The following is a 14,431-nucleotide window of genomic DNA, read 5'->3' as shown; positions in this document are numbered from 1 at the left end:
TGCCAAAAGAGCTTCCAAATAATAAATACATGTTATGCTGTACCTTTTGTGTTTTTATTTTAATGCCACATTTTATTATATTTTTAAAATCACTAAAATCTCCAATCTGGTGACTAAATGATGATTTGGCCGGTGGAGGTACAACGTACTGCCAATTGACCACTAGATGTCGGTATTTGCCTATTAAAATTCGAGGGAAAATATGCACTGAATACATTTGAGATTTTTAGACAAAAGTGGTGTAAAAAGATTACTTTTGTAATCGTACTGAGAAAACAACAACAAAATAATACATATTAAAACAGAAAAATCGATGTGGTACGTGCCCGAGGCGTGATGACGTAAGCACGTAGCATCACGCACACAGGACAGGTGAAGACAATTGAACAGTAATGAGAGTCTGTAACAGTCTGATAACAGATAGATAACACGGACAAAAATCACAGTGGCCTGTACGCTCTAAACTAAGGGAATACACAATGAGTGATTCAGAGCAACAGCAAGTAAGTTAACATTGTTTTTAAATGGAGAAAATTGATAGATGGATGTAGCGAAATTCGTCAAATGGTATCTACTTCCGGCTAATCCTGAACTGTAATTCAAGTTGAGAGTATCTCCAAAAAAAGTACACATTTCCTGGCGTATTTCCACATGATGTTGTCATTTAAAATGTAAAATATCATCATATCAACCAGGTGGCCGAAAAAGTAGCAGAAGAGTCCAAGCAGCAGCTCGCGTGGCCTGAAAATGGAGATGATTGGAGTGAAGATGAGGCCGAGAACAACATGGACTGTGGCCTTTTGCAGGCCATGGCGGAGGAGGATGAGGAGATCAACGTCCACAACGAGGAGACATTCGGCATGGGTAATTACGTGGCGTTTATAATTAAATAAATAAATACACAAATGTTTAATCCCAACCCTCATACACTATATTGACAAAAGTATTTGGCCAACCATCCAAATGATCAGAAGCAGGTGTCCTAATCACTTTGCTCGGCCACAGGTGTATAAAATCAAGCACTTAGACTAAGCCGGATAAGGTTATCCAGGGTAAATCACACCTAACCATATCAGTGTCCACACACAATGCCACCGTTTAAGACCCCCGCCCCCCTTCGTCCCCGGCGCAACGAGACCTAGAACTTATGCGTGGAAAATGCACAAGTCATAGTCATCTCCAGTGTTGCTTTGTGTGCAAGTTCTTAAATGTAACTTATCTGAAATATCCAGTGTTGTGGTATTTCAATTAACTGGAATCCAATGTGCTGTGGGGCCCTATTGTAGTGAATCACGCCTGAGCCATCATAAGTTAATCAAATCTTTATTAGACTCGTAAACCAGTGTTTTTCAAAAAAATTGAGCCACGGCACATTTTTTGCTTTGAAAAAATCTGGAGGCGCACCACCAGCAGAAATCATTACAAAACGAAACTCTGTTTACAGTAAAAAGTCGTTATGACTTTAAACCATAATCAACCCATCCATCCATTTTCTACCGCTTATTCCCTTCGGGGTCGCGGGGGCGCTGGAGCCTATTTCAGCTACAATCGGGCGGAAGGCGGGGTACACCCTGGACAAGTCGCCACCTCATTGCAGGGCCACCATAACCAACCATGCATCACTATAGCTCTTGTCTTAAAGTAGGTGTACTGTCACGACCTGTCACATCACTCCGTGACTTATTTTGAGTGTTTTGCTGTTTTCCTGTGTGTAGTGTTTTAGTTCTTGTCTTGCGCTCCTATTTTGGTGTCTTTCTCTTTTTTTGGTATTTTCCTGTAGCAGTTTCATATCTTTTTTGAGCGATATTTCTCGCATCTACTTTGTTTTAGCAATCAAGAATATTTCAGTTGTTTTTATCCTTCTTTGTGGGGACACTGTTGATTGTCATGTTCGGATGTACATTGTGGACGCCATCTTTGCTCCACAGTAAGTCTTTGCTGTCGTCCAGCATTCTGTTTTTGTTTACTTTGTTGCCAGTTCAGTTTTAGTTTTGTTCTGCATGGCCTTCCCTAAGCTTCAATGCCTTTTCTTAGGGGCACTCACCTTTTTGTTTATTTTTGGTTTAAGCATTAGACACCTTTTTACCTGCACGCTGCCTCCCGCTGTTTCCGACATCTACAAAGCAATTATCTACCCGCTGCCACCTACTGATATGGAAGAGTATTACACGGTTAGTCTGCCACGCTCTAGACAGCACCGACACTCAACAGCAACACATAATTTGCAACAACACTATAATTACTGGTTTGCAAAAAATATTTTTAACCCAAATAGGTGAAATGAGATAATCTCCCACGGCACACCAGACTGTATCGCGGCACAGTGGTTGAAAAACACGGAGTAAACAATGTGATAAAGAACATTTTACATCAATCAAACTAGGATGTAGATATCTGGTCAGAACACTGCTCACTGTTTTGCCTTCACCTTCATTGTCAATTTGTTTTTGGTGACTTTATATACTGTGGACCTAAACGTTGAGTCCATGACATACATGGCGGACAATAACTGATAGTCTGCTTTGCCAGTCCAAATGCATTCACCGTTTTCCTCGATGGCCAGGTAATACAAAGCACACGCTACCTTTTTTGTCATATCCACGGGAGCTAGCATTCTCGTTGTCTCTCCTTCGACAAATGGACAAAGTTTTTCGCTAAGTAGAAACACGGCTGACACGGCCGGACATTCTCTTGCAGTCTGAGAAGTGTTGTATCCAAAATAGCTGCAATCGCTTTCTCTTAAGGTATTCATGTGTGATTTCCACAAGCGTCTGTACATGTAGGAGAAACCCAGGCATGTCTAGATGACTCTCCTTCATATTTCCAGTGGTTAGCTCGGAGTTACGAAACCGCTTTATTATGAAGCTGGATGTGGCGCATTCTTTCTGATGTCACATCCTGTGTGGGCGTGGTCTTTCTGGCGTCCCTTCCTCTCCGAACTCTCTTTGTAAACGATCAATGAGTCCATACAAAGCTAAGTGCCGGAGATTCAAGAATTACACGGCTGACTTACCCGTGTAAAAATGTATCCGAGGAGGGGGACCTTAAACGCTGGTTCAGTGTGGCTGAAACGGGGCTTAGGCTAAATTATTCGTTTAAGGGCTTAAACGACTTAGTGTAGACGTGGCCTTAGACATGGAGACTGTTTCTATAAACATTTGTGAAAGAATGGGCTGCTCTCAGGAGCTCAGTGAACTGTGATAGATGCCACCTGTGCAACAAATCCAGTCGTGAAATGTCCTCGCTCCTAAATATTCCAATGTCAACTGTCTCCTTTTATTATAAGAAAATAGAAGACTTTGGGAACAGCATCTCAGCCACCAAGTGGTAGGCCACGTAAACTGACAGAGGAGTCAGCGGATGATGAAGCGCATAGTGCAAAGAGGTCGCTTACTTTCTGTACAGTCAGTTGCTACAGAGCTCCAAACTTCATGTGACCTTCCAATTAGCCCACGTACAGTACGCAGAGAGCTTCATGGAATGGGTTTCCATGGCCGAGCAGCTGCATCTAAGCCATACATCACCAAATGCAAAGTGTCGGATGCAGTGGTGTAAAGCACGTCGCGACTGGACTCTAGAGCAGTGGAGACACGTTCTCTGGAGTGATGAATCACACTTTTCCATCTGGCAATCTGATGGATGAGTCTGGGTTTGGAGGTTGCCAGGAGAACGGTACATTTCGGACTGTATTGGGCCAAGTGTGGAATTTGGTGGAGGAGGAATTATGGTGTGAGGTTGTTTTTCAGGAGTTGGCCTTGGCCCCTTAGTAACAGTGAAGAGAACTTTAAATGCTCCAGGATACCAAGACATTTTGGGCAATTCCATTCTCCCAACCTTGTGGGAACAGTTTGGAGCGGGCCTCTTCCAACATGACTGTGCACCAGTGCATAAAGCAAGGTCCATAAAGACATGGATGACAGTCTGGTGTGGCTGAACCTGACTGGCCTGCACAGAGTCCTGACCTGAACCCGATAGAACACCTTTGGGATGAATTACAACGGAGACTGAGAGCCAGGCCTTCTCGACCAACATCAGTGTGTGACCTCACCAATGCGCTTTTGAAAGAATGGTCAAATTCCTATAAACACACTCTGCAACCTTGTGGATAGCCTTCCCAAAAGAGTTGAAGCTGGAACATTCGCAAAAGGTGGACTGACATCATATTAAACCCTATGGGTTAGGAATGGGATGGCACTTCAAGTTCATATGTGAGTAAAGGCAGGTGGCCAAATACTTTTGGCAATATAGTGTATGTAGTGGTCAAAGGCTTTTCTGTACTTTGGCACATAGTATTTTTATTTAAGAAAAATCTCAATGCACAATGTGACTTATTCATCTGTAAGAATGGCAGCAGGTGGATAAGCAAAATAATTATGTACCTCCTGTAGAATACCATTCATTATGGGTCTCTGGCATAGCTTGATGAACAAAGACTTATTCATCCCACAATGATGAAATTATATAGTTGTAGTGCAGGTTTTTACATATGGTAACAGAAGTAAAACATAACGAAAAACTTTAAAATTTGTGCGCAATATGGATTTATTACTATTGCACTATGTATAGATCAAAATAAAACAAATGTAAATGGGTTATACTTGTATAGCGCTTTTCTACCTTCAAGGTACTCAAAGCACTTTGACACTATTTCCACATTCACCAATTCACACACTGATGGCGGGAGCTGCCATGCAAGGCCCTAACCACGACCCATCAGGAGCAAGGGCGAAGTGATTTGCTCAAGGACACAACGGACATGACGAGGTTGGTAGAAGGTGGGGATTGAACCAGGAACCCTCAGGTTGCTGGCACGGCCACTCTCCCAACCGCGCCACGCCGTCCCCAAAACACTATCTTAACATGTATTGCACAATTAGGGAAAAAAAAAAAGATCACAGTAATCACATTACGTTTGTTGTAAAGTCTTATGGCTGTGGGGAGAAAGGACCTGCAGTAGTGCTTCTTCTTGCACTGTGGAAGTAACGGTCCAATGCTGAAAGAGCTACTCGGGGCCTCCACTGTGCGGTGCATGGTGTGAGAGGGATTGGACATTATGGAGGTCGACTCTGTCAGCATCCATATATCGCGGGTTTGTCTCTGTGCGATGTAGAAAATTACTTTCGTTAATATTTGAGTATACGTTCTCACGCAGTTGCACCATGTTACGTCACATACTGTCGCGCGTGCAACGTCATACGCCCTCGCCGAGCAGAGACGTAGCGGCATGGGTAACGTTAGCTGTGGCAGGTGGTGCAAGCGAAGTAGTGCGAGTGGTAATACGAGAGAGAGAAGGTGCGAATCTGGTAACAAATAAAGGAAGAAGAATTAATCGTCTGGCGGTGGTTTGGTTTCAAGCGGGAAGATGTTGAACAGACAACCGTAATATGTAAAGTATGCTGCAAAGGCGTTGCTACAAAAAGTAGCAGCACTACTAAGTTGCACCATCATTTGAAAAGGCACCCGCTAAAGAATGAAGAGTGCTTGAAACTCCGCATGTCTCCGGCCGGTGCCACACCAACAAAACGCCAAGCAACCAGCACTGACTCAATTGAGCCTGGTGTCTTCCATTTCCAGATCAACACCGTATGAAAAAAATAGTCAACAGGAGATAACGTCCGCAGTAACCTACCACATAGCGAAGGACATACACTATTTGATTTCCTATTATGCTGCATAATTTTTGACAGTTATTGAAATATCTTGTGGGACATCATGCACAGAATTGGACTTTATTAGTTTTAAAATATTGTAGTGGCCTTCTGTACAAAAAGTGCACTTTAATTTAGTGTTTTGATATGTCATTTTAGTGACATCGTGCACTAATAGCTTGTTTTAAAATGTCTCTGACAATCTTGCACTTTGTTTTGAAATTACATGAATGTTTGTGCCACTGCTTAACTTTAATAAATACAGTTTTGGTAAATTGACTTAGTTGTGATTTCCCTCTCTGCATGAAAGTTAAAAAATTGCATAATGCAGTATGAACAAGAATGTTTTAAAGTGGAGACACAGAATCATCATACTGGTGTGATTATTTGCATCAAGTGTTATTTCAAGGCTAAGGCAAGATATCGAGATATCTTGCTACCACTAACCCCGCCCACCTCAACCGACGCACGGAGGGGGGTTTGGTGGTAGCGGGGGTGTATAATGTAGCCCGGAAGAGTCAGGGATGCATGGGATTTTGGGTATTTGTTCCGTTGTTTATGTTGTGTTACGGTGCGGATGTTCTCCCGAAATGTTTGTCATTCTTGTTTGGTGTGGGTTCACAGTGTGGCGCATATTAGTAACAGTGTTAAAGATGTTTTATACGGCCACCCTCAGTGTGAACTGTATGGCTGTTGACTAAGTATGCTTTGCAGTCACTTACGTGTGTAGGGCAGAGCCCGCATACAATATGTGACTGGGCTGGCACGCTGTTTATACAGGTTGTAGAGGGCGCTAAAGACAGTGCCATCACGGCACGCCCTTATTGTTATTTGGGTGAAAATCAGCAGACATCCGATAGAATAGTTGCCCTGAATTTCGGGAGTCTCCTGGAAAAATCGGGAGGGTTGGCAAGTATGACACTGTCAAGCGCCATTCATTTAAAATTCATATAAGGCCAGCGAGACGTTATTTTGCGGCCCGCACCTTAATATGAAAATGTAATGTTTGTGCTGCCCGCAAAATAACGTCTCGTGGGCCGCGTGTCTGGTTTATACATGGCACAAAGCAAACAAAAAACTTTATGCAGTGTTATTTAATTTTAAATTTCAAAAGAGTTTTGTGGCTCCCATTGTTTTCTTGAATTTGTGAAACGGGTCAAAATGGCTCTTTGAGTGGTAAAGGTTGCCGACCCCTGGCCTAAAACAATGCAAGCATAGGGCATTTTTCTTCGAGAAAGTCAAAAGACTCTTGCTGGCCCACCATTTCGAGCCTCACATACGGTAGTTGATTGCATTCACTTGACGGACATCAGGTGAATGCAACATATACCCTACCATCAAATTTATTATGTTAAAGTAAAGACTTGAAGGTTGGTGTTTTTTTGTCGTAATCTGCTGCCCCCTTTTGTTTGTGTTAGAAGTAGACTCCCAGATTGCCTCAGGCGATCCCAACGACACCCTCCTACAGTTTGGCAAGTCACCGCGTCGGCCAACCACGCCACCACCACCGCCGCCAGACTCGACGCCTCTGTCCCCGAAACCTCCATTCTTAGGACCTCCATCTCCTCACAGCTTGCATTCCCCTCCCAGACCGGGGCTGAAGTTTATGCCCCGGCCACCCACAGGGCAGCGAGGTAGAGTGCCGAGGAGGGGGCTTGGCAGGGGTCCCATCTTTGAAGACCCTGCCGTGATGAGGATAGTGGAAGGACGGCCGAGCCTCAAGGTAGATTGTGCCGAACTGAATTGTTGTGCTGAATTAAAAGCCTCCTGCTTTTTAATTGCAGAGTCTTGATAGCGCCATAGTGGACTGTGGGAATGTCATGTACCACCATTCCTTTGATGAGGATGTAAGTGTTTTTATATTTTAGTTATGTTTTCTCTTGCACATTTTTTGGAGATTGTCAAAATAATGTTCCCTGCAGTGGATGTTACCGTCTTACAGGAAGACCCGAAGAATCTCTGGATCAATACTTCAGGTGAAGATGGCAGGAGATTTGGGATTTAGGGCTCTTTGAAGGGAGACTGATCTTGAGCTGTTCTTTTCAAAAGACTGGATCGTTATCCTCGTTATTTTTAAAAAATAAAGGAAACAATCACTGGGAGCAGTTGTAAGCTGATGTAGATCAGAATATTTTTACACCAATATTACAGTACTTTATTGGTGACTGAATTGACAAATTTTATTTTTGTTTTCATTAAGATTCCATAAAGCGATGTCCTATTCCCATGACTATTTTGAATTTTCTTTCCCTCACCTAAAAAAACTAGCACAAGAGAATTTTAACAATACAGAAAGAAAAAAAGTAGAATACATTTTTATTTTTGGGCCATCGTAATTTATATACCAAAATATATATTGCGAAAATCTGTTTGAATTGAGAATAGCGTTATTTTTGTTGCCCCGAAATTGTGTTTTAAGGTTCACGTGCTAATCTCCACATCAGAGAGATGAGCCACAAAAGTAAATCTAAATGCTGTTTTCTTTGACTCTGACTCATTTTCCTGTCCAGTCTCCAGTCGGGTGGACAAATGCTGACGTGTCTGCATGTGCATTAAAAAAAAGCTTGCAACTTCTCCATCAGTTCTCCTCATTCACTTGGAGGAACAGTTTAAAAGATTTGATTCATGCGCTAATGTCACATCTCTACTGTCTTATAACACGTGACAAGGACTTGCCTGAATACAATTTAAAATAAAATGTGGTTGTGGTCCCCAGGACAGTGCGATAGTGTGTGTAATTGAGGGTCACAGAGGCAGAGGGCAGCACCAGACCTCCAACTTCCTGGATCCTGCAGCCTCCTTCAGGGGTAGGAGAGGGGGAGAACCAAGGGGACCCTACTGTAGGCGGCAGTTTGACCCGAGAGACCTAACACAGGTGAATAGTTCCTGCATAATATATGCACCAGAATGACCAGCTTGACATTTATTAGTTTCAATATTCCAATTTTGACAAGTTTCTTCCCAGATGCGTGCACCCATGATACCAGGATCCCCCTTTTTACGCCAGCCCTTAACTCAGAGGCAGCACTACAACCAGGTGTCTCCTCAGATCTAAGGTTACTCTTATGGAATATTGTGGCGCTTTGTCCTAATTCTTGTTATCAGACAGGAGGATTTATGTATCCTGCAAACCGTCCGTGCCCCTCTACCCCGCGGCCGCTCGCTCCCAAAATGATGCAACTCCGCTTCGGGGCCAACTCGCCAAGGCCGTCCCCTTTCTACAGTCCCTCGGTTAATCCCGTGCAACAAGTCAGGTTTGTGATGATGACAAGAATGGAATAAATACTGAATATTTATGGTACTGGGGAAAAAAAAGCAAACTTAACTCGCTGTACAATCATCAGCTTCTTGGTGTACCTCATTGGTTCCTAAAATTTGGTAAAAGTATTTTTTGGCTTTTTTATACACAATTTTTAAATAACTGTCATTCCAAATGTTTTACTTTTTGGTAGTACTGTATTTGAACTTAAACTGTGATGGCAAGAGGTAATTGCAGCACAAAGTATTTTTGAAGCAATAATTTGTGTATGCATAAAGGTCAAAGTTAAAGTCCCAAGGATAGTCACACACTAGGTGTGGTGAAATTATCCTCTGCATTTGACCCATCCCCATGTTCACCCCCTGGGAGGTGAAGGAAGCAGTGAGCAGTAGCGGTGGCCACGCTCGGGAGTCATTTTGGTGATTTAACCCCCAATTCCAACCGTTGATTCTGAGTGCCAAGCAGGGAAGTAATGGGTCCCATTTTTATAGTCTTTGGTATGACTCGGCCGGGGTTTGAACTCTCAACCTTCCAGTCTCAGGGCGGACACTCTAACATTTGTTTTTTTGACATGCTTTTACTTGCAGATACCCTGGTCCGGTCACTCAGCTCCACCCGCAACATAAACGTTTACTCAGCCAAAAACAACGTATATTCCAGAGGTGGGTAAATAGAAATGCATGATGATGATGATGACTGTATATGTTTGTTTATAGTAAATGGAAACATTCCATAGAAAAATGGAGGGCTGGGATCCTTACTGTAGTCTGATGACAGCCAAGGAGAAGGAGTGGATCATCCGGCTACAGATGATCCAGTTGCAAAGCGAGAATCCATACCTTGAGGATTACTACTATCAGGTATAGATCTTAGTTTTGTCTATTCAAGTTGTTTCTATTCACTGTTCGGGATTTGATCCTTTTCATATTCTTGGATATCTTAAAAGAAATGTCTTTTTTCCATGGGAACAACTTGCCCATTTGTTGAGTGCTAACTAATGTTCTCAGCTTGTTTTACACTGCATGCTAGGACTAGTACAAAGGAATATTTATTTTGTTGGAAATGTATCAAAAAAGAAGCTATGGTGTTAAAAATACACTTATTTTTAGTGTGAGGTTTGACTGTAGCAAGGATAGGTTTTTTTTCTCCTGTACTTCCTGATTGTCTTATGTATTCATAATTGTAATGCGCACATCAAATGTCATCATTCATAAGTGGTACCTTACATTTTTTTGGGGGTGTATCTATTACTTTCCATTTGCTGGGTTTCTCAGAACATAAGCCCTGCACATAGTGTCTGTCATTTGCGTCTGATTGTATCTTAGGAGTACTACCGGCGAGTAGAAGCAAAGCTGGCCGAAGAGGAGCTGGGAATCAGGAGCAAGAGGGAGCCACCCAAGCTGACAACACCTTACATAAAACATACCGACGCATACACACCAGGTTACTTTTCCTGCCTTTTTTTTGAGGATGCTATGTTGTGTAGCTTGTAGGGGTTATAATTTGTCACTCGTCAGTGACGTGCGGAGAGGTTAATGGCTGGTGAGGCATTAAAAGTGACTGAGTACTATTCAAGTTTCTGTATGACTTTGCTTTGCAGTCTATTTGATCAGCAAAATGTCACACTTAAAATCATTATGCACGCTGTAGAAAGTTAGTGTATAAAATCTTTCTGCAAAAGCCTTTTTGTCGCATGCCATTAGTTCCCATTGACTTCTTGATATAAAAATTTGAATATTAAATTATAAATTTAATTTAGTTTCCGGACTGCTTTTCATCAGTAATGGCAACATCAGGTCCTTATTATAAAAAGCGACATGCTGAGAAACAAATGAGTATGCGCCAAACATATTTTCTGACAGATTGTACATTGAGTGAAGCTCTGCTCGCTGCCGTTCCATCTCTGGGTTTGTATTTGATTGGGTAATGCTGAAATTCAGCAATTTTTTGTGTAAGTGCTTTGCCTACAAAGAGTCCATGTCACTGCCACACATTTAGCTCTTTGGAAGTCCACTTTGTCAATGACCTGGATAATGTGCTTTTAACATTTTTTTTGCTATGAATGTGTTTTTGCAGTGGTGCACATTGAAGGCTCCCTGGGTCAAGTGGCGGTGTCCACGTGTTACTCTCCTCGGCGTGCCATCGGCGCCGTTCATGCGATTAAAGCTCAGAGTCCTCCTGAGGTGATTGTTGCCATGGTATAAAATAAAAACCCTGCATGACTGACACCTACTTTCATAATGCAGGATCAAAAAGACACTAGACGACAGCGATTAGAGGTCCTTAGCAAGATTGAAAAGGTGCCGCACGCGGCGATGGAGACAAAACTATCATTGCAGTCTTCGCCCAACATTATGAACATTTCTTCTTTTTTTTTTCAATAGCTATTCATAGTTCTGTTAGAAGTGGAAGAGACAGACCGGATAAAAACATCAGTCATGTCCGAGCCTGAAGAGAGAAGGTTGATAGAGAAGACCCAGAGGAAGGTGGAGCACATCTTCTCCGAGATGCAGCATCATGACGCTCTGTGAGTTACTGACGTGAAAACATGTGGTCAAAAGGTGATTTTTCAATTCCATAATTTATCTGGATGTAGAGATTCAGGAGGAGAGTTTCTGCCATTCCTGGTTGTCCCAAAGGGCAAAAAGCTTCTCGCCCGGCTCATACCGTTTCTTAAGCACGACTCTGCCATTAAGATCCTGATGATCGTGACCTCCAATCTTCCCACGCTGATGAGCAGAGACACAGAAGAGGTAAGGGATGCTTTATCTGGTAATGGACAATTTCAATTATTTCTTACATATGTTTGTTTTTAGACACTTCCAGTGCTTTACCCACCTCTTCGGAATGTGATTGGCAGCTTGACCTTCAGTCAGCTGATAGGGATCCTCAGAGTTCTGACGTCAGCTGAAACATCCACCAATGAGTGCCTCTCACTAGCGTGCCAGAACAAGGTCTTGTTTGATTTTTTTTTATTGTGTGAACACTGATTCTAATGAACAATGTGTTGCTGAGCGACAAGCACATCATTTCCAAACAAACAGCTGGAATGTTACTTGTCATAACACCTAGTGGGGCATATTGCATTATACAAAGCCATGACAAGTGTCATTCCACCTTTTTTCCCCTCCACCCTACTTTTTGCTTTAATTTTTAGAATTTGCCACAGGACACTAAACTATGGGCTGCAATTTGGACACCCCTGGTGTCATGCAGTACTAAAGCAATGTTCTAGTTCTTGTTTTTTATATTGTTTCTATTGCAGTATAGGCTGAAAAAAGTATTAGCTTTCAAAGGAAATGCTTATACTGTATAAATATTTGATATGCTCCCCACATTTTAGTTCGGCCTGTCGTTGCTTTATGCACTGCTGTCCCATGGAGAGAAGTTGTTGTCTTCTGGCGTTCCCCTGGAGCCCAGCATCGGCGACTTTGAGACATGGTACAATTTACTCTTAAATGTGTTCAATTCATGAGTCTTTAATAACGGTGGCATCTTTCAGGACGGACACAATATTCCAGGTGGCGGGACAGCTCTCCCAGTGTTCTCTGGTGGAGCCGCTCCTCTTGCCCTCCAACTTGCTGACTCTTTTCTGCCGCTACCTGGACAAGCGCACGGTGCATCAGCTGAAAAGCAACATGGAGTAAGCTGTCTCCTCTTCCTGACAGCAAATGGATTTAAAATTCAAAATGGAACATTTATTTTTGTATTTTTTAGGTCTGCAACAGGATGCCTGGCTCTTCCGTCCTGATCAGGATGGAAACCAAAGAGACCTCCATGCCAAGTGGCAGTGGAACAAAAGAAGCAGAGGTGAAACTTGCACATTACACCAAAGCTATGTTTATATTTAGATTCTTATTCCTAGCCCCTTCTACCTCACATTTGTGCACACCCAAAGACTGTTTCCCTTTCTTTCTTTTATTAGCTGTTTTTGTTTTTTCCCCTCTGTTTGGTCTCAAGCAGATTAAATTAAGTATTTACGCAGAAGTCTGGTTTTTGTCCATATTTATGTATTTACAATCAAATTGCGTTGGATCAGAAATGTGTGACTCGGTTGAGGATTGTATAGTAATGTATTATGATTGTACAGCCAAACCTATTTGTTAATAGTAATCACTAGATGTTGTCAAAGCATGGCCCCATGCACACTAGCCATGCAGTTTTGCGTTTGTTTTTTTTGTAAAAAGGCATGACTTGTGTATACATGTAATGTATTTGATGTGACCTTTTATTTATTCATTTGGAAACAGGAATCATTTGAATATCACTCTTGTAGAGCACTTGCAATATAAATAAAAAAAACATCTTTAAAAATGATCAGTTTTGTGCAGGAAAAAAAATGTCATCACCTAATTTTGAAATTGGAAGCTACATCCTTCTGCAGTCCAGATTTACCATGATTGTTGTTTGTTCTTGCCGCCTGTGTGAGACATTCCTTGAAAGAACACCCTCAGCAGGACATAAGAAAACTCTGGACTTTTTATTGGCAAAACAAAGATTAGCAGAACGCATTGAGTGCAAGCAAAATATGTAGTTCATTTTGGGACATTTTCTCGCAAACCATTACTTTTTTTTAACCTTTTTAATGCAACAATAGATTTTACACTCAAACTAAATGATATTTAAGAACTGTAAGTAAGTTGTTTTTTTCATGCTGGGATTCTCGGTTGGGTTAAACCTTATAAAATGACAATGGGCATTTAATTGAATGCCTGTAATTTGATGGGAAGTTGCCCAGACTGGATGTTTACTGAGTTTGTGCAGAAGCCAAGTATGTGAGAGGTCTGGGTGGACCAGGAGGTGAGACGTTAACCTCTCTTTGACCTCATAAGAGTAGGATTTGGACTTTGGGTGAGGAATCTAAGTTAAAGGTGAGATCTCTCTTTTTTCCCCCCTGAAGCTTATTTAGCTTTTAAAACATGTAAGTGGGGCACTCTCGCCTGGTGTATGTGCATAGGCTGACACTATGGAAAGTCAAAAATCTGTCTCACCATTTCCAATGTGTCATTCATTTCACTGTACACTCGAGTGATGCCATGCCAGTGAAGCTTGATACCATACTTGGGACTGAAAAAAACAAAACTTTACCCGTATAACATTTTTACATAACCTGCACTTTTTAAAATATGCTTTTATTGTCTGTACATAAAGGATGCCAAGCAGAGTTGATCAATCACTGTCCAAGCGCTCTTCTGGGCTAATACTTTAAGTGACCAATTTAGTCACTTTGTGCATATGTGTTTATGTGCGAGTATGCAAACCCGGTGTGGATGAACTGGGTGATTGGTGGGGAGTCTGGAGGGAGGGGCACCTGCAGCCAAAGGGTATATGACCTCCTCACAATCAGGCTATGTTGGCCACTCATCTTCACCACTTCATCCTCTTTTATGAAAACATTAAGGCCTTTTTTTTTCAGGTGCACCATGGAGGGACGCTTGCTGCTTCAGAGTGTGTTAATCTTGTGGTTGGTACAGTGTGCCCACACTAGGGGTGAGTACAAAACACTTATCTTCACTGAAATGCT

General features: G+C 42.1%; 1 protein-coding gene across 4 annotated transcripts; it reads left to right on the top strand.

Moving 5' to 3' along the window:
- Positions 1-358: 358 nt before the first annotated feature.
- patl2 (PAT1 homolog 2) lies at positions 359-13,221 on the top strand. 4 transcript variants are annotated; one of them, XM_061966222.1, is made up of 19 exons: positions 359-503; positions 696-864; positions 7,067-7,371; positions 7,433-7,495; positions 7,571-7,624; positions 8,365-8,523; positions 8,614-8,685; positions 8,754-8,902; positions 9,495-9,569; positions 9,644-9,767; positions 10,233-10,350; positions 10,984-11,090; positions 11,154-11,207; positions 11,292-11,434; positions 11,504-11,660; positions 11,724-11,861; positions 12,251-12,348; positions 12,410-12,550; positions 12,625-13,221. In XM_061966222.1, the coding sequence occupies exons 1-19, from the start codon at positions 480-482 to the stop codon at positions 12,656-12,658; spliced, it is 2,184 nt and encodes a 727-aa protein (XP_061822206.1). In that variant the 5' UTR covers positions 359-479; the 3' UTR covers positions 12,659-13,221. The 4 variants fall into 4 exon arrangements, with proteins under 4 accessions (XP_061822206.1, XP_061822205.1, XP_061822204.1 ...); XM_061966221.1 differs by having other exon boundaries at positions 693-864; positions 7,070-7,371; XM_061966220.1 differs by having other exon boundaries at positions 693-864.
- The last annotated feature ends 1,210 nt before the right edge of the window (positions 13,222-14,431 follow it).

Source organism: Nerophis lumbriciformis, linkage group LG11, assembly GCF_033978685.3.
Source record: "Nerophis lumbriciformis linkage group LG11, RoL_Nlum_v2.1, whole genome shotgun sequence".
NCBI classification, from domain to species: Eukaryota; Metazoa; Chordata; class Actinopteri; order Syngnathiformes; family Syngnathidae; genus Nerophis; species Nerophis lumbriciformis.
This window is presented reverse-complemented; position numbering and strand designations above follow the sequence as displayed.